At 48.9% G+C, this 18926-nt stretch overlaps 9 protein-coding genes across 9 annotated transcripts; 7 read left to right on the top strand and 2 right to left on the bottom strand.

Annotated features, from left to right (window-relative positions):
• Positions 1-297: 297 nt before the first annotated feature.
• LCP9604111_8037 (class I SAM-dependent methyltransferase) lies at positions 298-1245 on the bottom strand (the record flags this gene model as incomplete). The annotated part of the gene is made up of 3 exons (XM_039076136.1): positions 298-885; positions 949-1114; positions 1205-1245. The coding sequence occupies 3 exons, from the start codon at positions 1243-1245 to the stop codon at positions 298-300; spliced, it is 795 nt and encodes a 264-aa protein (XP_038926011.1).
• Positions 1246-1857: 612 nt separating this feature from the next.
• Positions 1858-2389, top strand: LCP9604111_8036 (uncharacterized protein; the record flags this gene model as incomplete). Its single annotated transcript, XM_039076135.1, has 3 exons — positions 1858-1924; positions 1983-2014; positions 2195-2389. 3 exons carry the CDS (start codon positions 1858-1860, stop codon positions 2387-2389), a joined length of 294 nt encoding a protein of 97 aa, XP_038926010.1.
• Positions 2390-3293: 904 nt separating this feature from the next.
• Positions 3294-7693, top strand: LCP9604111_8035 (uncharacterized protein; the record flags this gene model as incomplete). The annotated part of the gene is made up of 4 exons (XM_039076134.1): positions 3294-5015; positions 5066-7076; positions 7128-7195; positions 7253-7693. 4 exons carry the CDS (start codon positions 3294-3296, stop codon positions 7691-7693), a joined length of 4242 nt encoding a protein of 1413 aa, XP_038926009.1.
• A 945-nt stretch (positions 7694-8638) lies between these two features.
• On the top strand, positions 8639-10271 carry LCP9604111_8034 (putative MFS transporter; the record flags this gene model as incomplete). The annotated part of the gene is made up of 3 exons (XM_039076133.1): positions 8639-8829; positions 8877-9907; positions 9961-10271. 3 exons carry the CDS (start codon positions 8639-8641, stop codon positions 10269-10271), a joined length of 1533 nt encoding a protein of 510 aa, XP_038926008.1.
• Positions 10272-10717: 446 nt separating this feature from the next.
• Positions 10718-11172, top strand: LCP9604111_8033 (uncharacterized protein; the record flags this gene model as incomplete). Its single annotated transcript, XM_039076132.1, has 4 exons — positions 10718-10848; positions 10899-10967; positions 11016-11081; positions 11133-11172. The coding sequence occupies 4 exons, from the start codon at positions 10718-10720 to the stop codon at positions 11170-11172; spliced, it is 306 nt and encodes a 101-aa protein (XP_038926007.1).
• Positions 11173-11370: 198 nt separating this feature from the next.
• On the bottom strand, positions 11371-12955 carry LCP9604111_8032 (MCT family MFS transporter; the record flags this gene model as incomplete). Its single annotated transcript, XM_039076131.1, has 4 exons — positions 11371-11533; positions 11588-11863; positions 11922-12027; positions 12085-12955. The coding sequence occupies 4 exons, from the start codon at positions 12953-12955 to the stop codon at positions 11371-11373; spliced, it is 1416 nt and encodes a 471-aa protein (XP_038926006.1).
• Positions 12956-13859: 904 nt separating this feature from the next.
• On the top strand, positions 13860-14360 carry LCP9604111_8031 (uncharacterized protein; the record flags this gene model as incomplete). Its single annotated transcript, XM_039076130.1, has 1 exon — positions 13860-14360. One exon carries the CDS (start codon positions 13860-13862, stop codon positions 14358-14360), a length of 501 nt encoding a protein of 166 aa, XP_038926005.1.
• Positions 14361-14761: 401 nt separating this feature from the next.
• LCP9604111_8030 (uncharacterized protein) lies at positions 14762-15597 on the top strand (the record flags this gene model as incomplete). Its single annotated transcript, XM_039076129.1, has 2 exons — positions 14762-14890; positions 14965-15597. The coding sequence occupies 2 exons, from the start codon at positions 14762-14764 to the stop codon at positions 15595-15597; spliced, it is 762 nt and encodes a 253-aa protein (XP_038926004.1).
• Positions 15598-16478: 881 nt separating this feature from the next.
• Positions 16479-18714, top strand: LCP9604111_8029 (Zn(II)2Cys6 transcription factor domain-containing protein; the record flags this gene model as incomplete). The annotated part of the gene is made up of 6 exons (XM_039076127.1): positions 16479-16580; positions 16702-16873; positions 16963-17130; positions 17185-17684; positions 17735-17869; positions 17920-18714. The coding sequence occupies 6 exons, from the start codon at positions 16479-16481 to the stop codon at positions 18712-18714; spliced, it is 1872 nt and encodes a 623-aa protein (XP_038926003.1).
• Positions 18715-18926: the final 212 nt, after the last annotated feature.

Genomic DNA, 18926 nt, shown 5'->3' with positions numbered 1-18926 from the left:
CTCAGGTATTGTCCAATATTCGCTCTACCGTGCACACCCTATGTTCACTCCCACTTCAGCGCATCCTGTCCGTCGACTGCGGCTCGCACCCTTGCTCAAAGGGAGCACAGTGGGCCCGGAACTCACCTCTACTGAGAACCACCGTCCTTCTTCTTCTGTCACGCTGACTTGGCGGTAATTCCTCCTCACGCTTTAGTACTATCTGCCTAGTAGATGGGATTATGAAGTAATCTCTTGTATTGCAGAGTAGTAATAAACAAGAAACAGGAAAGAAACAATGTAACCAAGAGAGAGATGTTACAGTTTGGTTGCACGAGCCCAAAACAGTTGCATCTGCCCACTATGAGAGCCGGGAACTGGCGATAGTCGATCCGCCAGCACAAACTGTGACTCTCCACAGCCCGCTTGTTCGAAGAGGGAGAATATCTGCCTCTGTGAAAATCCATCGTGCGAGATAGTATGCGCTGCAGGATTTTTCGGATCTACTAGCTCATGCATGTGGTGATGGTGGTGGTTCTCCGAAGAGGACGGAGTTGTCTGTACTACAGCTTGCTCCTCAGTCTCGTTCGACACATCGCGCGTCGCCCAGTCAATGATTAGAAGTACACCACCCGGTCGCAGTCTTTCGGCGAGACGTTTGGTGGCCAAAGCGATGTCTTCGACATGGTGCAATGCCAGACAAATAGCGACCAGATCGAAACCATTCAGCTCCTCCTCGCTGAGTGGAGGCCTAGTCGGTGTGATTGTGGGAGCCAGGAGATTACCCTGAACGGCGAACATGCGCGACTCGTCGAGGCCTAGTTCTGTTGCGGTTGCACGGTAATTTTCCAGCATGCCATCTGACAGGTCGACGCCAATACATCTGGAAAAATGATGGTATAGGGACTAGCAGAACAGCAACTGTCAGTATTGCCTGCTGCAGGTGCTAAACTAAGGTCAGTGACTCACGCGAGAAATAATGCCATTTCCGCAGGCATAATCCATCAATTTTGTCTGCCGACTATCTGTGGAAGACCGAACGCCTATCCAGTCCACGTTGTCCGTCAGGAAGTCGAAAATCTGCGTCTGTAGATCTTGAATCCATTTGTCTTTGAACACATGCTGAGAGGCATGGCTAGACACGGTCAGCAGTCAGAATTATTTCTCCCAAGGTCCTCTCCGTGCGTCTTTTCATGGGAAATCTCTCTATCGCTTTACGACTCACTTCCAATATTCTTGATTCTTGCTGGCTAGTGTCTCTCCCATTGTGCTAGGTATGGTCAAGGTCTCTTGTATGAATATGGTCCGATATCGAAGAAGGAAGGCGAATATGGCCACGACTGCAGCTGCGCGATATCTCCAGGTGAACATTGGTGAAAAGGTAATGTGGCACTACAAGGTATTTATATGACCCAACTAACATGTGATCAGATATTTGATGATTGAACCTTCCAAGGTCCCGGGGAAAACCATCGCTTACAAAACATAGAGGAGGCCAGGTCTGTGTTGGAGGTGTAGGTCGTGGACACCGATTGGCTTATCCCAACAGATCAAAGCATCAAGCCCACCCGGAGAATATCTCACGGCTAATCATTCAGCTTTCCTCCAGGGTCCCCAGCCATGATTTGTTGATGGGGTGGAGTATCTTCGGAGTCCGTCAGAGTCTGCGACTGGACCGTATGTAGCTGAGGTCATTGTAATAATCATGTTGTCTAAGTATCGATTACTACCTCAAAGCTACCATGAGCATCAGCATCCTTATCATCGGTAGAGGATAAGCCGAGCTGCCAGTCGACACCAGTCTCGTGCGCCAACTGCATCGAGCCATCATTTTCACTCCCGGGGTTTATCGCAAATTCCTCGCAAGACGCATGCACAATGTCGCCTCGTGGGATCACAAGTCGCTTGAATTTCATTGAGGCCGCTAGAGAGCGTTGCTATCGCGGTATGACAGGATCCAATTTGAGAATGTCGACATAAGAAGGTCTAACGGACCACCGAAGGGATGTTTTATGCTGTTGCCTCGCGAAAGCAGGTATGGACGGGGAAGAAATTAGTATTCGATAAGTCCGCGATATTTCCCAGATATTACGGGATAGGGGGAGTGCTAGCACGGGGAGTGTAAGGATCATCTCATTTCCTTTCCTTTTCCTTTCATTTAGTTTTGTTGTTTGCATGGCACGGCAGTTTTCAATGTCTCTTATTAGCGTTGAAGAACGAGGCTGTGGATTCGCTGATCGTTGGGGTTGATTCCAACATCATGCCGGCGATGTACGTTGAGGTCAAGGCACTTGGCTATTCTTGCGTACGGGATAAACAATGCTTCAAGTTCTCCTTCCTGCATTTCCTGGTCATCTTCTCACCTCACCGAGAGCCCGTGAAGAAGGATTTCCCCCTACTGTTACGCTGATGGCTCAGGGGAAGGAATAGATGTATTATGCTATGGGTCACGTGGGCGGTATGCCCAGAGGGGTAACACCTCCTCCGTACTGTGTAGGTTATCGACAACGAACACAGGAAATTTGAGTGCTAAAATAATTGACAGACGAATATTGGCTATTTGGGGAACGTGATCCACAGTGGTCAACGGTGAACACTTTGGGGGTTGTAATAAGGGGATATACTATTAGGCTTCATGATCCCCCGATGCTCCAAAGTCCCTTTCTATCATGGATCGTCTCTCCAGCAAATCTCAAACGGCCTCTCCCGAGTACAAGCCCAGATAATGATTATGGCTCAGCATGTTTCATGTTGCCATTTCAAATCAAAAGTCGGTCAGAGATCAAAAGTTGTAAGTGCATGCATTAAGTTGGTGGAGAGACGGGGTAACTAACTATCCAGGCTATCGAGATACCGTCGGCATACGTCGACATAGCCCCATACCATATTCTTACGACATCTCCGTCCCATCCAATGAACATCATCCTCGGTCTTCGGCTTTTGACCACATTTAATTCCTTTACCACGCGTACGGAGACCGCGTCGTGCCAAGACTCCAATCGGAGGCACGGGTGAGCGAAGATGCCGATTAGTCAGCGGCTTCGGTCCAAAAAGCGCCCCCGATCCATTTTAAGTTATCAATTGATGACTCTTTACGGAGTACAGGCGCTCTAGAGCGAAATGTTTGTTATCACTTGGGGCTCCGCACAGAAGTTTCGACGCTGCGAATAAAAAGCAATGTTTGCTTCGGCCTCGGACTTTCGGGGCTGTCTTGGACCCCTGAGACTCTCATAAAATGATGGAGTCCCCCCAAGTATCTCCATGGTCTGATCAGCCTCTTTCAACGCCTCTCCCCCTTTCTCTTCCCAATCATCATGGATGCTTCCGAAAAACCACCGGGCACAAAGTCGGATGAAATCCAATTCGATACCGATGCCATGACGATCACAGGCGACGAGACTTCTGGCACGGAGAGCCCTAGTCCAAAAGGCAATGGCTGGAGCATGATAACGAGGCTCCAGGAGGAGAACGATCGCAACCTGGCTGCTGGATTCCGAAAGCAGGAACTTGGGATCACCTGGCAGGATCTCTCCGTGCAGGTAATAAGCTCAGAGGCCGCTGTGAATGAGACTGTTCTCTCCCAATTCAATATTCCCACCAAAATCAGAGAGGGCCGACAAAAGCCTCCTCTACGGACCATCCTCAACAAGAGCCATGGCTGCGTGAAACCTGGTGAAATGTTGCTAGTGCTGGGCCGCCCAGGCTCTGGCTGCACGACACTGTTGAAAATGCTTGCTAATAGACGAGGAGGTTACAAATCAGTGGAGGGCGAAGTTCGCTTTGGATCTATGCAGCCCAAAGAGGCTAAAATGTTCCGAGGACAGATTGTGATGAACACTGAAGAAGAGATCTTCTTCCCAGCCCTGACAGTTGGTCAAACTATGGACTTCGCCACGCGCCTCAAGGTACCCTTTCATCTGCCAGACGGTATGACTGCCTTAGAATACCAACAAGCATCGAAAAAGTTCCTCCTTGAATCCGTCGGAATCTCTCACACCGAGGATACTAAGGTCGGTAATGAGTACGTTCGTGGAGTGAGCGGTGGTGAACGCAAGCGAGTCTCTATCATTGAATGTATGGCCACTCGAGGCTCCGTCTTCTGCTGGGATCAATCGACTCGTGGCCTTGACGCCTCTACTGCCCTTGAATGGACGAAGGCTATTCGAGCCATGACCGACACACTCAATCTATCAACCGTCGTTACCCTCTACCAGGCTGGTAACGGGATTTACGATCTGTTCGATAAAGTCCTTGTGCTTGACGAAGGAGAGCAGATCTTCTACGGCACCAGGGAGCAAGCCAGACCATTCATGGAGGAAGCCGGATTTATCTGCCTTGAAGGCTCCAACGTCGCCGATTACCTCACTGGTGTCACTGTACCCACCGAGCGCAGAATTCGAGATGGCTTCGAGAGCCGCTTCCCGCGTAACGCCGAGGCGTTGAGAGCCGAGTATGAAAAATCACCTATTTATACTCAAATGATAGCAGATTACTCTTACCCGGACTCCGAGCTCGCCCGCGAGCGGACTGAGGAGTTTAAGAAAGGCGTAGCTTTCGAAACATCCAAAACCCTGCCCAAAAATAGCCCCTTCACCGTTGGCTTCGTGGATCAGGTTAAGATCTGCGTGCAGCGACAGTACCAAATCCTTTGGGGCGACAAAGCTACATTTATCATCAAGCAGGTGGCAACACTATGCCAGGCATTGATTGCCGGCTCTCTGTTCTACGATGCCCCCGATAACTCCGGTGGACTTTTCATCAAATCCGGTGCCCTTTTCTTCTCCCTTCTTTACAACAGCTTGCTCGCCATGAGTGAAGTGAACGAATCTTTCTTTGGAAGACCTGTGTTGATCAAGCACAAGGGTTTCGCTTATTTCCACCCGGCCGCTTTCTGTCTTGCTCAAATTGCTGCGGACATACCCGTGTTGCTGTTCCAGATTTCCATGTTTGGTCTGGTTCTTTACTTCATGGTTGGACTCGCAATGTCTGCTGGAGCATTCTTCTCCTACTGGATTATCGTGTTTACGACGACGATGGTAAGTAGCTTCCAATTTGTTCACATGTTCTTCATCTAATCAACATATAGACTATGACTGCTCTTTTCCGGGCCGTGGGGGCTCTATTTTCTACATTTGATGGAGCTTCCAAGGTCTCTGGTTTGCTGATCATGTGTACTGTTCTGTACACCGGTTATATGATCCCAAAGCCTACAATGCACCCGTGGCTCGGCTGGATCTTCTGGATCGACCCACTTGCTTATGGGTTTGAGGCTTTATTAAGTATAGAATTCCACGATAACAGCGTGATTCCATGCGTTGGAACGAATCTGATCCCCAATGGCCCCGGCTACGAGAATGTCCAGGCACATCAAGCTTGTGCTGGCGTGGCTGGAGCGATCCCAGGTCAGAACTACGTGATTGGCGACAACTATCTAGCGTCGCTCTCGTACAGCCACTCGCATATCTGGCGTAACTTGGGTATCAACTGGGCCTGGTGGGCTTTGTTCGTTTTTGTCACGATCGTCGCAACTTCGAGGTGGCAGTCACCCTCCGACTCAGGTAGCACGCTGGTCATCCCCCGTGAATATTTGTACAAGCATGTCAGAAATCAGCAAAAGGACGAAGAAGGCCAGAGATCAGAGAAGCGAGTTTCTGAAACCAAGGATGAGACCCCAAAGCTTGACAACCAGTTAATCCGCAACACGTCCGTCTTTACATGGAAGGATCTTTCATACACAGTTCAGACACCTACGGGTGACCGTGTTCTCCTTGACAACGTCCATGGATGGGTGAAACCTGGTATGCTCGGTGCTTTGATGGGTTCCTCTGGTGCCGGTAAGACAACTCTACTTGATGTTCTTGCTCAGCGCAAAACCGAAGGAACTATTCATGGTTCTATTCTGGTTGATGGTCGTCCATTGCCGCTCTCGTTCCAACGCTCAGCAGGCTATGTTGAGCAGTTAGACATCCATGAACGTATGGCAACGGTCCGGGAATCATTGGAGTTCTCTGCCCTATTGCGCCAACCTGCTGCCATTCCACGCGAAGAGAAACTTGCTTACGTGGATGTTATCATCGACTTGCTCGAGCTCCATGATCTGGCTGATACCATGATCGGTACTGTTGAAGCTGGATTGAGCGTCGAACAACGCAAGCGTGTTACTATCGGAGTCGAACTTGTTTCCAAGCCTAGCATTCTAATCTTCCTCGACGAGCCTACTAGCGGTCTTGATGGCCAGAGTGCGTACAATACTGTCAGATTCCTTCGCAGACTTGCGGATGCTGGCCAGGCTGTATTGGTCACCGTTCATCAGCCATCTGCACAGCTTTTCGCCGAGTTTGATCAGCTTCTTCTTTTAGCTAAAGGAGGCAAGACTGTTTTCTTCGGTCCCATTGGAGAAAATTCACAGGGTATCAAGGGGTATTTCTCACGTTACGGAGCGCCTTGCCCGCCTGAAACCAATCCCGCGGAGCACATGATTGATGTTGTGTCGGGTCAACTGAGCCAAGGCAGAGATTGGAACAAAGTCTGGCTGGAGTCACCTGAACACAGTGCCATGCTCAAGGAGCTTGACGAGATCATTGAGGCCGCTGCATTGAAGCCGCAAGTTACCACCGATGATGGTCGGGAGTTTGCTACTAGTTTCTGGGAGCAGACCAGTCTGGTTTTGAAACGTACCTCAATGGCCTTATACCGAAATTCCGACTACATCAACAATAAATTCGCCCTCCATATCTCATCAGGATTGTTTGTGGGATTCAGTTTCTGGATGATCGGTGACTCCGTCTCCGATCTTCAGAGTGTGTTATTTTTCGTCTTCAATGCCATCTTTGTCGCTCCCGGCGTGATCAATCAACTGCAGCCGACCTTCCTTGAACGTCGCGATTTGTTCGAGGCACGCGAGAAGAAAGCCAAGATGTACTCCTGGAAAGCGTTCACTATCGCCTTGATTCTCTCGGAGTTCCCATATCTAGTTGTGTGTGCTGCTCTCTTCTTCAATTGTTGGTATTGGACGGCCGGTATGGCAGTTGAATCCAGTAAGAGTGGTAGCATGTTCTTCGTGTTTTTCCTCTACGAGTTCCTCTATACTGGAATCGGTAAGCTGACCGACCATGTTCATCTTGACCCCAACTAACAAATGAACTTAGGCCAATTTGTCGCTGCGTATGCACCAAACGCCCAGATGGCTGCCATGATAAACCCTCTCGTCCTGGGCGTAAGTTTTCTAAGTTCTCGCTCTTCCTGATATCTCAGCTAACACCGCACTTCTCAGACAATGATCTCCTTCTGTGGCGTCCTGGTTCCCTACGCCCAAATCGTCAGTTTCTGGCGATACTGGATGTACTGGATCAACCCATTCAACTACCTCATGGGCAGCATGTTGGTCTTTGGGCTGTTCGATCGCGAAGTCAAATGCAAGGAGCAAGAATTCGCCAAGTTCGATCCACTCAATGGAACCACCTGTGGTGAATACCTGAGCGACTTCATGCAGACCATTGGCAGCCGTATGAATCTCATCAATCCCGAGGCCACCGAAGAATGCCGTGTGTGTCAATACACCCGTGGATCCGATTACCTCGTCACCATCAACCTGATGGACTACTTCTATGGCTGGAGGGACACCGGTATTGTGGCCCTGTTTGTGGTCAGCTCGTATGCGCTGGTCTTCGGTCTCATGAAATTGAGAACCAAGGCATCCAAGAAGGCCCAGTGATTGAGGTTTGGACCTTCAGGGGGTGTGAATTCCGAATTTTCAAAAGTTCAATGTCTAGACTTGGAAACCTTCTTTTCTTCCTATGCAAATACATAGAGAGTATGTTTCATTTCTTGTTCTTTGCAGATAGCTATAGAATCTGTGCGTCTCTACTCATTTCAAATTTAAATATGCATCACTTGATCTTATTGTTTCTCTCATTGAATTTCATGGGGAAAGCCCTATATGACAGAGAAACTCATACCGAGACGGAGTCTAGGAGTTACCCCGGCCAAGCCCCAGCCAAGCTCCAGCCATACGGAGAACGTGCGAGTCCTCTGGAAAATCAAAGACTGGTGGCAGTGATCGGCATATGAGAATGGGATGCAATTCTTATAATACATCGCTGTTCAGCCTTTTGTCTCGAATAGACGATGCTACATCTTTCTACAAAACCGACTAAGATGGGAGTTTCCAGCCAGATATCGCATATCTTCTCTAATAAACCCAAGTAACAAAGTTTCCCATGCAGCTAGACTGGTCACGGACCTTGTCGGACCTTGTCCGAGCCAAGGGGAAGAAAACGCCCAAGCTGAAGTCCTGAAAGTCCAGATTTGGCGAAAGCCATCGGACCAAGAGTACAAGGACCGATATTCCTCCTATCTCTGCTAATGATGATCATGCCTCCACCGTGGGGGTCATCCACCGCACCTTTCATCGTATCATTCCCGAGGTCATCGCCAACGCTGTCATACCACCAGATCTTCTCGTGGAATTTCCGAAATTGGATTTCCCCGCAAATCGAGTGGGCCATCCCCCACGTTTCTCCAGAATTCCGGATTCACGGGGTAAATGCGATCTTCAGAGCTGTAATATGACATGGCACATGCCGCTTCTCACACATAAATGAGTGCCGGTCCCGGGATCTTGTCCCCGTTCTATACTACTTACATCTGATCAAGCACCATGGCCGGAACTGAAGATGCCATCACCGAGGCGGAGTTGGGGATGAAGATGGACTTGAGCCATGAGGAAGTTGTCCATATGGCAGAGTTGACCGAGGAGGAGAAAGTTATCGAGAAGGCATTGCGCAAGCGCATTGATGCCCTGATCATGCCACTGGCTATTCTGGTCTACCTCATGAATTATATCGATCGGTACGTTCATCTCGTCCATGACAGTTCGTCAACGCTAATAGAACCAGCAACAATTACGCAGCAGCAAAGCTCCAAGGTCTCGAAGAAGATCTCAAACTTGACGATACAAAGTACCAAACCGGTCTCTCTATTCTCTTCGTTGGATATATTCTCATGCAAGTGCCTTCGAACATGCTCCTAAACTACATGGGTCGGCCATCCCTGTACATCGGTTTCTTCGTCTGCGCTTGGGGCCTGGTATCGGCGGTGACAAGTCAAGTCTCAAGCTATGGAGGCATTGTGGCCTGCCGATTCATTCTTGGTTTGGTCGAAGCGCCCTTCTTCTGTGCCATTCTCTTCTATCTGTCTAAATGGTATACCAAGAAGGAATTGGCGTTTCGAATGAGTATTTTCTACTCCGGCTCCCTGCTGAGTGGCGCTTTCGGAAATCTCATCGCTGCGGGTATTCTCAACGGCCTCAGAGGCCACCGAGGACTTTCCGCATGGCAATGGCTCTATATTATTGAAGGTTCTATCACATGCGCTATCGGACTGGTCATTTGCGTCGTTCTACCCGACTTTCCGGAGACATGGAAGCTTTTGTCCCCCGAGATGCGCAAAGTTGCCCAGCGGCGTCTTGCCATTGAGGCTGGCCAGGCCGATGTGGATGAAGGGGGTGGCAGAAGCCAGGTTGAGGGGTTCAGACTCGCCATGACCGACATCAAGACATATGTATTCGCCTTGGCATATATGTGCATCACCGGAGCGGCGGGTTTCCAGAACTTCTTCCCGACATTGGTCAAGACTCTCGACTTGCCGGAAACCATCACCCTGGTGCTGGTGGCGCCCCCCTATCTCTTCATGGTTGTATATTCTCTTTGTCACTCCATGGCCTCTGATAGATTGGAGAAGAGATTCTGGTTCTTCATCTACCCGATCCCAATCACCATCATTGGGTTCGTTATTTTCATGAAAACCGATTCTTTTGGACCACGATACTTCTCATTCTTCTTGATGGTCTTCGTCTTCGCCCAGAATGGAACTCTCTATTCCTGGCTCGCGAGCTCCATTCCTCGTCCACCGGCCAAGCGTGCTGTCGGTAAGTCATATCCCCTTAGTGTGTTCTATTGATCATCAAACTAATCGAAACAGCCTTTGCATTTTTCAACTCAATTGGAAATAGCGCTTCAATTTGGACCCCTTATACGTACCTCGACAAAGAGAAACCACACTACCCCATGGCTATGGGTGTTTGCATTGCGCTACAGATAATTGCTGGTCTTGCGGCTCTCTTCTTATACTTCAACTTGCGCATGCTCAACAAACGCCAGGAGCGTATGGAAAATGAGGAAATGCAGCTTTCCGAGAAGGATATTCGTCGGCTGCAGGCTACTGCTGATATAGAGGGGATTGATATTTCCGCTGCTAGACGGCTGCAGAAGGGATTCCGCTATGTATTGTAGAAGAATTCTAGCAGATTGTAATTTGATTTGATATTCCAATTAGAGTGTTTTGGCTTGTATATCCATGAAAGACGCCGATTATTGTACGACAGAGGCCCATTGTGACCAACTGTCGCAACTCTGAACCGGCCGTAGCAAAGGAATAGAGTCCGAGTGGTATGACTGTCATATCATAGGCAGTTTCCAGACTTGTCGAGGGTGATGATGCTATCCAATCATGAATTGACCGCATCAACCCATATATGGTCAGCTGACATGGCTCTGAAGTCATTGATTTAAATAGTCTGAACTTCATCACCTTCATCTCCAACATCTCTCCCATCTCTACTATCTCTAAATTATTCAAAATCAAATATCTGAATCCGACTCAGTACATTATTGCACACAGTGTGACACCCTTCCCATCACTGATCGACGTAACCCCACACCCCACACCCCCAACCACCATGCAATCAGCAATTTCCCGACCCATTCTCCGTGTCACTACCAATCCAACTCTTCTCCGATCCCTCTCTATCACCCCGAGCATCATGAGTGCAGGCGATACCGGTGCTACCAAGTCGGAGTTCATGGGCCAGTATGGTGGCACAGTGCAAAATAGATGACGTCATATCTGACTTTTGGCAGGAAGGACTCTTTCGCCAGACGCGAGGCTGCACACGAAGCCATGTACATTCGACAAGTTGAGATGGAGAAGTGAGTTACACTGCATCAAGTTCAATATATAAACTTACCTGGTGGTAGACTTGAGAATCTCAAACGAAAGGTCGAGGAGCAGCGCAAGCATATGAATGAACTTGACAAACATATGTGGGGATATCCTGAATTTTCCCACTCGAGACCAACACTGACAGGTCATAGCGATGAGTATACTAGGTCCCAGGGAGGTGAACAGAACTAGGTTTGCCACTTGGTTGCGAGCATTTCCTGAACGGATCGAGTTCTCAAGACATCGACATATGCCTTACAATCAACTCAACATTCGACTAACAGTGTTATAATGATTTTCAAACCTCTTTTCACGATAATTTGTTAGCTAGCGCTATTACCACTTGGAATACAACATCAACTTTTATGCAGGAGATTCCTCTCTAGTCTCTTAAATCTTTGTCTGCCACCTCCACCGGTAGCTCAGACAGGCCCATCTGGCCATCACGAACAAACCAAGTGACACTATCAGAACACTTCCCAGATATGCCACCATGGCTCTCTTCCCGACTTTGTCGAGCATCTCACCGCCGATGGGGATACAGATCAGTGTTCTAAGTTCCCATTAGCGAGGAACTACTACTACTGACGGGATTTGGAAGACTTACGCAATGCTAACAATCGAATATGTCAACCCGAACCTGCCGCCAACCTCGCTTGCCTTAGATATCTGCCCGATGCAGGCTGGCGCAAGACTTAGGAATGATCCTGAAGCCAATCCGAAGATGACCGAGAAGATATAAAGCCCTATTAGGGAATTTCCAAACGGCAGCCAGACCACAAAAACTGCGAATGCACCCAGAGCAATGAGTGCAGTCTGGGTGTTGATTCTGCCAAACCGATCCGCCACGCCCCCAGCCATCAGTCGTCCGGCCGTGGATGCTCTATGCCACACTAGTCAGCGCTTCGCTCGAGAAACCACCAACATACATTACCACTCACACGTTGAGAACAGCCAGAAGAACGACACTGGTATTGGTAGAAAACCCCTGCATGACCACGTAGGTTGGATAAAGACCTAGACCAGCGAAAACCTCGAGCTCAAGAGCTACCCCAAGTCAGTACTTGTTTCTATTATCCGGATTCCCGATTGAAAGCGACCCACCAAAGATACCCATTGTCAACCAGGTAAACCTCGCATCTTGCAAGGAACGCAAGTTGATAGTTGATTTACTTCTGCCCTTTGGAAGACGTGCCTTGACCAGAGCTGTTCCAAGGACAGACATCACCAGTATCAACAATGCCAGTAATCGAATTGTCCACTTATATCCAAGGTTGGTGAATCCGGCTCTTAGCACAAACGGAAATATCACACCACCAAGACCCGCGCCCGACATCGAAATCCCAATCGCAAGGGCTGCCTTGCGATCGAACCATTGAGGCACACTAGCTAATGCCACTGTGCTCAAGAGGGCAGCACCGGTTCCAGAAAGAACACCAAGGGTAAGAACAAAATGCCAGTACAGATGGCTTTCGGCGAGAAGAACAAGGCCAGTCACATAGCATAGAGTGCCAGCTATAAGAATGCCCCTGGGTCCATAGCGATCAAACATCGGCCCAACCTGTACAGAAACACTCAGACCGAAGAAGGTGAACAGCCCCGGAATCCAGCCGACTGCACTCGGCGAATAGCTGGCTAGCTGATGGGAAGCGAAGTAATTCTGCAGGATTCCCGTCGTGTTCATCACACCGAATGTACTCATCAAGAGAAAGAATGAACCTGCCACAACACACCACGCTTGCAACCCTCCATCTGGGAATTTGTCGTCGGTACTATGACCGGTCAGATGAGTTGTGAGTGTGGATAGCTCGGCCGGCGGCTCGACTATGGAAAATGCCGACCGGGGAGCTTCTTCGTCGAAGTTTGCATTGTGACCAGTGGGATAACTAGTGGGATATTCCGAAACGCTTGTCGCAGCCGACTGCCATGGCTCTTGAACTGGATTTTGCACAGATGCGGTGGCAGACTTTTGCATGATGTTATTTCTGGGCCTCGACAGATGATCCCGAGTGATGATACTGAGCCGAGACCTTTGGACTGTAAAGGAAGCAGCAGAAATGAAAGGCAATGCACCGATCTCAACAAGTCAACAGAATATTCAGAACCTAAGCCATGCGAAGATGACTCATTGCGATAAAGGTTTGTCTTAGTCTTCATGATTTCATGGTGGGGTAGAAGTATACATCGGCATCCCCTTCCGATCTTGAAGATGGGGATCCTGGGCGCCAACAAGATATATTTCGCTTGATTATTCGGAGACATGGAGCTAGCACGCCTTCAATTGCTCCAATGACCGCAGTGGATGTTGCATTTCTTTGATTCTAGCAATGATACCTACGAAATATCCATCGGCTCCCTTCCCGACGCATGGATAGTGAGCATCCATGAAAAGGGGAATCCATGAAAAAGGGAAATCCCCGTGAGAGATACATATATAAAGATATCGCTCTGGGGATATGTTCATATATGTCCATATATTCTTCTTTCTGGAGTCCATAGGTATCTCGGAGACACCACCCGATATGTATATTGGCGTCTACCTCTCCACGGGGAACTTGTATAAAATAGTTTCTCCCAATTCCAATCTTCACAAGCTGGCAATCGATCCTTCTTAAACAAAAAGACGATGATGTAGAGTGAGGTTGAAGATCGGTGGCATGACACTTGCGCCACCCAACCCCCCAAGATGCCGCGCCAAATATCCCGATTTCCTCCACTGGCACTTCACGGCGGAGTGGCATGATTTGCAAGTAAGCCAGGTGACGTTGTAATCATTTCGTGAATTGCAATTGTCGACTGGCGAGCATATATTTATTCTTCTCTTCAACACATCGTCCAAGATCTCCAATTCAACAACTCAATTGATACCTCCATTCACAATGTCCGCAGCACAATGCACCAGGCTCATCGCCAGAAACATCCCTCAAGTTCGGCGACAACGCCAACTACCAAATCCTCGCGTTACTCTGGTTGGCAGTCCAGCCCCAAGTCGCAACCCTACCATTGACTCTGAAGTTCTACCATATCGACTCTACGAACTCTCACTAAAGAAGATTCGAAAAGAGGCCCACGCTGCTGAGCCCGATCTACGCCATGTCATTGCCGGCATCACAATGCAAAAAGTGGTATCCAGTGCCGTGCATGATGATCTTCTACACCGAGTCGACCTGATCGAAAATGCAAAATTACCTACAACACTACCCATCCTACCGGGCGCCGATGAGCCCTGGGAGCATGAAGAAGTCGCACCGAACCAAATATCAAATCCGAATGCGTGGGATATGGAATCTCTTGACCAAGCGCTTTGTGAAATGGAACGCGCTAGCAAGAAAGGGAATATTGCAAAAATTGTTTGTTTTCAGTTGATCAGTGAGATGTAAAAGTCCAGTTCACATTCATACCAGCTTGCCACGACCTGTTCAGAAGTTTGAGTGTCGTTGAAACATTTGTTATAGCGCTATGGATTTTGCTTCATTTTATTTATATATCCCCCTCACTTAGCTAGCGAGACATAAGCTACATGTTACTGTCATATAAAATTTACTTGGAAGTTAGCATTTGAATGGCGACCTTTCTCTTTCTCCCTCTGAACCTGTTGTGCTATACTTCACAGCGGCGTAACGCGCGGGCATTCTACTAGTCCATATATATAACTTCAATCAAAGGCGAGTTCTTCTTTCCTTTTGCGTAAACCCACATTACTACTTACTGCCTCAACGACACACCATTTACCCTTGCAGACTTGAGACTTTACTACTTTGCAGAATTACCGCATCCAACCATGGCCGAAGAAATCAGGTTGTGTCACACCTGCAATAAAGACAGGCCGAAGGATGCATTTCGGGCATCTGAAGGTGCAGCGAAGGAGTTCTACAAACTGTGTGAGGATTGCCGCACGAAGTACCGGAATGTGGGTATATCATATGCCTAGATGGGCAAATAATTCCACTCACTTATCAGATCCAGAGACTAAAAAAAAAGCAGAGATCACGATTCAAAAGGGCGCAAGGAAACACGCAAGGCAACAGGGGTCGATCCCGGCCGTATTATCTCGCTAATCCAGCACCCCGAACTATTCCCGACGTCAGCAACTCGCAGACAGGACTTACCTCTGAAGGCATCAGTGCTGCACCGACAACCACCGTACATGGCCAAGCGACAGGTTCGCACGCAGATCCTAGCCAGCACAGTTGGGTCACAGTTGCACCGCCCGTTATCGAAAGTTCCGCGCAAAGCACAACAACAACCACTGTCATCACCATTTCTACCACCACCAAGAATATGATGGAAACCACCACAAAGCCAGAGGAAGACAAGGAGACCGCACACGATGGTATCCAGCGGGGAGATGAAGACCTAGAGTCACTTTCAACTGAGCCCGAATATGAGCAGCAAAGCGAAATCAGCGTAGGTCCTAACCAACGTCCCGAATTCTTTGGCTGTATGCACTGCGAGAAACTTCGCCCATGGCCAATGGCGGGACTGCATATCTGTTTGTTGTGTATTCGGGACTGGAAGTGGTGTGCAAAGGGTGCCCACAATCATGCCAAGGCGAGCTTCTTATGGGATGGCAAGGAACACGATGAGTGTTATATGTGTCATTTTGCGGACATCTAATACTTCTTGCCCATCGCGGAGACTGGATGTCTATTTTCACATGAAGCACCTATACTTTGAGTGTATGGAAGCTTTCATTCCTGGTTTTCTTCTTCTCCATGTAGTATCTTGGTATCAACGTATACACCATTTGAGTAGATTGAAAGAGTGACTGGAGATTGAAATCTGATAGACTAGATAAAGAGAAAGTGACGGGAATATCAAATATATCTCTTTCGGGGTGTCTTTCTTCATGTCTTTCGAGGGTTCGCTAACTATACACAACATACCTAGTCAATAACTGGCCTAGAGATAGGCCAAGAAATGGGTACTTGTGAGGTTTGCAACGTACTTGTAGGCATGCAAAAGAATGAGATGCATATATTGAGATGCTAATGAAACAAAATTGAAAGCAGAAGGTCTGAATGAGTTTGGAGGCGCTGCACGTGACACTCATTAAATCCATCAACCTCGGTGATCTTTACCAACTCTGCATTCACAAAACATTTACAATATCGTATAGATTATCCTACAATTTACAATCTTGAGCCTGCAGGTTATGAATTTTGCCTGGCCTTGTCTCAATTCTTCAATCCATGACAGTGTCCTGCCAGAACTTATCCACTAGGGCAATGCCAATATCCAATCAAAACCACTCCGTTCGGGCCCAGTCAGAATGGCGGAGTCACTCCACCTACTGACCTCCACTGGCACGCACGTATCAAAACCTCCGGAGGCGTCGACTAGTGTGGAATCTAACCAGTGCCAATGCCATTTGAGAGCAAGCAGATCTCGGACGAGCTCGGACTCCCACATCGGAAATCTGGCTCGCCTAAATCCTGCTGTGTCGTTGGCTCGGGATGAGGAACCCTCCCCTTCATCCCTGAGTTTCCCTTGCCCCCATGATCGGTGGTACGCAACAATCTGTCCCCGACTCACGAGTCAGGAAGGCTCCGAACCGCCAGTCGCGGTCCTGCAAAGTCTGCCGGCTCCGGAAAGTCAAGGTCCGTTTACCCCCGTCATCGTGCTCAGATCGCCCCAGGGGTCGGGACGCTCCCGTACCCATTTGATGCGTCCCACTGGTCGTAACGCATCACGCAAGGCTAACGTGGATCCTGCTGTTAGTGTGACCGAGTCAAGCCCTGCCACGCCTGCTGTGCCCATGGCTACCCCTCCAAATGCGTGTATGAGCATGTTCCCGACGAAGAAGCTGGCCCCATCAGTCAGGCGGAAGAGATTCGGAACTTACGGGCGGAGATCCGCGAGCTGAGGGGGAGAATAGACGACAAACATAATGGTAAATTTGCAAGCCCCGCCCACTCAGTCTTTTCTCTAGCGTGTGGCAAACTCATGTGGATGGAGAACAAATCGCTGATGCCTGTGCAGGATCTGGGGTCCAGGATCTCCAGCGCCTGGACCAGCTCGAGAACTTATTTGAGTCTATTCGCTCTGCACCAAGCCCGCTAGTCGATAATCTTATTCGCGATGTTCGGAATGCACATGTCGGCCTGAAGAAGGGTTTGGTCCCTGTTGGACCATGGGAAGGCAGGGAAGGTAAGTTATGTGGTATAACGATTGCTAGAAAGCTACCCGTGCTGACAGCCTCAGCGTACGAATCCTACGATTATCCTTCGCGACATTCGTCACTCTCGGTTCGGAATCGCGGGTTACTTAATTCCCCGGTCGAAGACTTCAATAATCTGCGAAGTGAGGAAGACGATGACAGCGACTTTGAACGAATGTCACAGAGCAGTGGATCTGACTCGTCTGGCACGATATCGGTCATGAGCATGCAAAGACCCGCAGTGGATGTGTTTGTCGAGAGATTCGTGGATGCATTTAGCCCAGAAGTGGATATGAAATCTGGACGAGCGGGTGCATTGCGGGCTGCGGCTGGGATTCGAATGTTCTCGCCACTCATGACAGACGCGTTCGAGGCCGTCTCGGTGGCATTCTTTGGTCGTTCTGTGCAGAACAAGCAGATCGAGGCGTCCGGATTCCGACTATACCCCCGCGTGCTACGTGCATTGCAGGATGCGCTGGTGGATCCTGAAAAATGCAAAGCAGAATCAACACTGGTGACCGTAACTCTCTTGCTGGCTTTCGAGGTTGGTTTGATAAAACACTTTTTATCCCTAGTCAATACTAACTACAGCAGAGCGTTGAACGGACTACTCAGAGTGGTGTCCTTGCTCACGTCCGAGGAGCAGTGCGTCTATTTGAACATCGTGGACCAGAAAATCACATGTATGGAGTTGAACATCTTTTGTTCACCGAACTCCGTCCATATTGGGTAAGATCACAGACCTTTCGTAATTTCCTCCTCTAATTCCAATGGCTTAGATTGGCGGTGCTCTGGCAGCTCGACAACCCTCATTTCTGGCCCGTGAAGAGTGGAAGACCATTCCATGGTCAGCAGGAACGAGTCAAAAAGATATTCTGCACCATCTACTTGACCTGGCTACCGAGGTTCCGGGCTTACTGGCAGTATCAGATGCCTTTAAAGAAGCCCAAATCACATCTGTCATGGGCGCACAAGAGATGGCTATCAAACAGTCTACGCTTTGGAATGGAATACGCGAGCTTACGGCCCGTTTCTATCAATGGCACCAAGAGTGGGTTGTCGCATACCCTGACGGGCCACCGCAGGAAGCCGAACAAAAGGGCGACCAGGGATTCCCAATCTTCCAACGCCGCGACCTCCGCACCGGGGCTACTTTCATCCCAACAAAATTCACATATCCAAACCTGCTACTCGCACAAACCATGTGTATGTACTACGCCGTGCGATTGATTCTGTCCTCAATCGACACTCGACCAGAGGATCGCGTCTCGCCCATGGAACAGTATGACTTGGGTTGCGGGATCTGTCGCTCCTTGGAATTTTATATCCTCACTGCGCCGGGCAACATGATCAATCGTCTTGCATTCCCCACTCGAGTAGCGTGGGAAGCATTCCCAGACGGAGGTCCAGAGCGCCATTTTATGATTGAAGTGCTGCAACTCGTTGAGAAGCGGCATGCTCTTGGGCTTTGGGGCAGTTCCATGCCAGAGTTATCTACCAAAGAAGCCTCGTCACTGAATCGGGTAGTCAGTAGAGTGGACGCAAATACTCCCCATAGACGTGATTTTCCGTAGCCACGATTTAATTAGTCTATATATATAAGGGTTGTGTGGTCCAGCTGTTTCGAAATAAGTATTGCGCTGAGGCGCAGCTGTCATTTGAATGAGTCCCGATGCCTACATGGGCATAAGGGCATTGTTCTGCTTACCATTGAATAGTATAGGGGCTGTGCTCCGCACCTTCCGGCTATATTGCCGCGGTAATAAAACATTTGAACAGATCACAA

The sequence above is a fragment of the Penicillium roqueforti genome (assembly GCF_015533775.1).
Source record: "Penicillium roqueforti strain LCP96 04111 chromosome Unknown scaffold_28, whole genome shotgun sequence".
In the NCBI taxonomy this organism is placed as follows: domain Eukaryota; kingdom Fungi; phylum Ascomycota; class Eurotiomycetes; order Eurotiales; family Aspergillaceae; genus Penicillium; species Penicillium roqueforti.
This window is presented reverse-complemented; position numbering and strand designations above follow the sequence as displayed.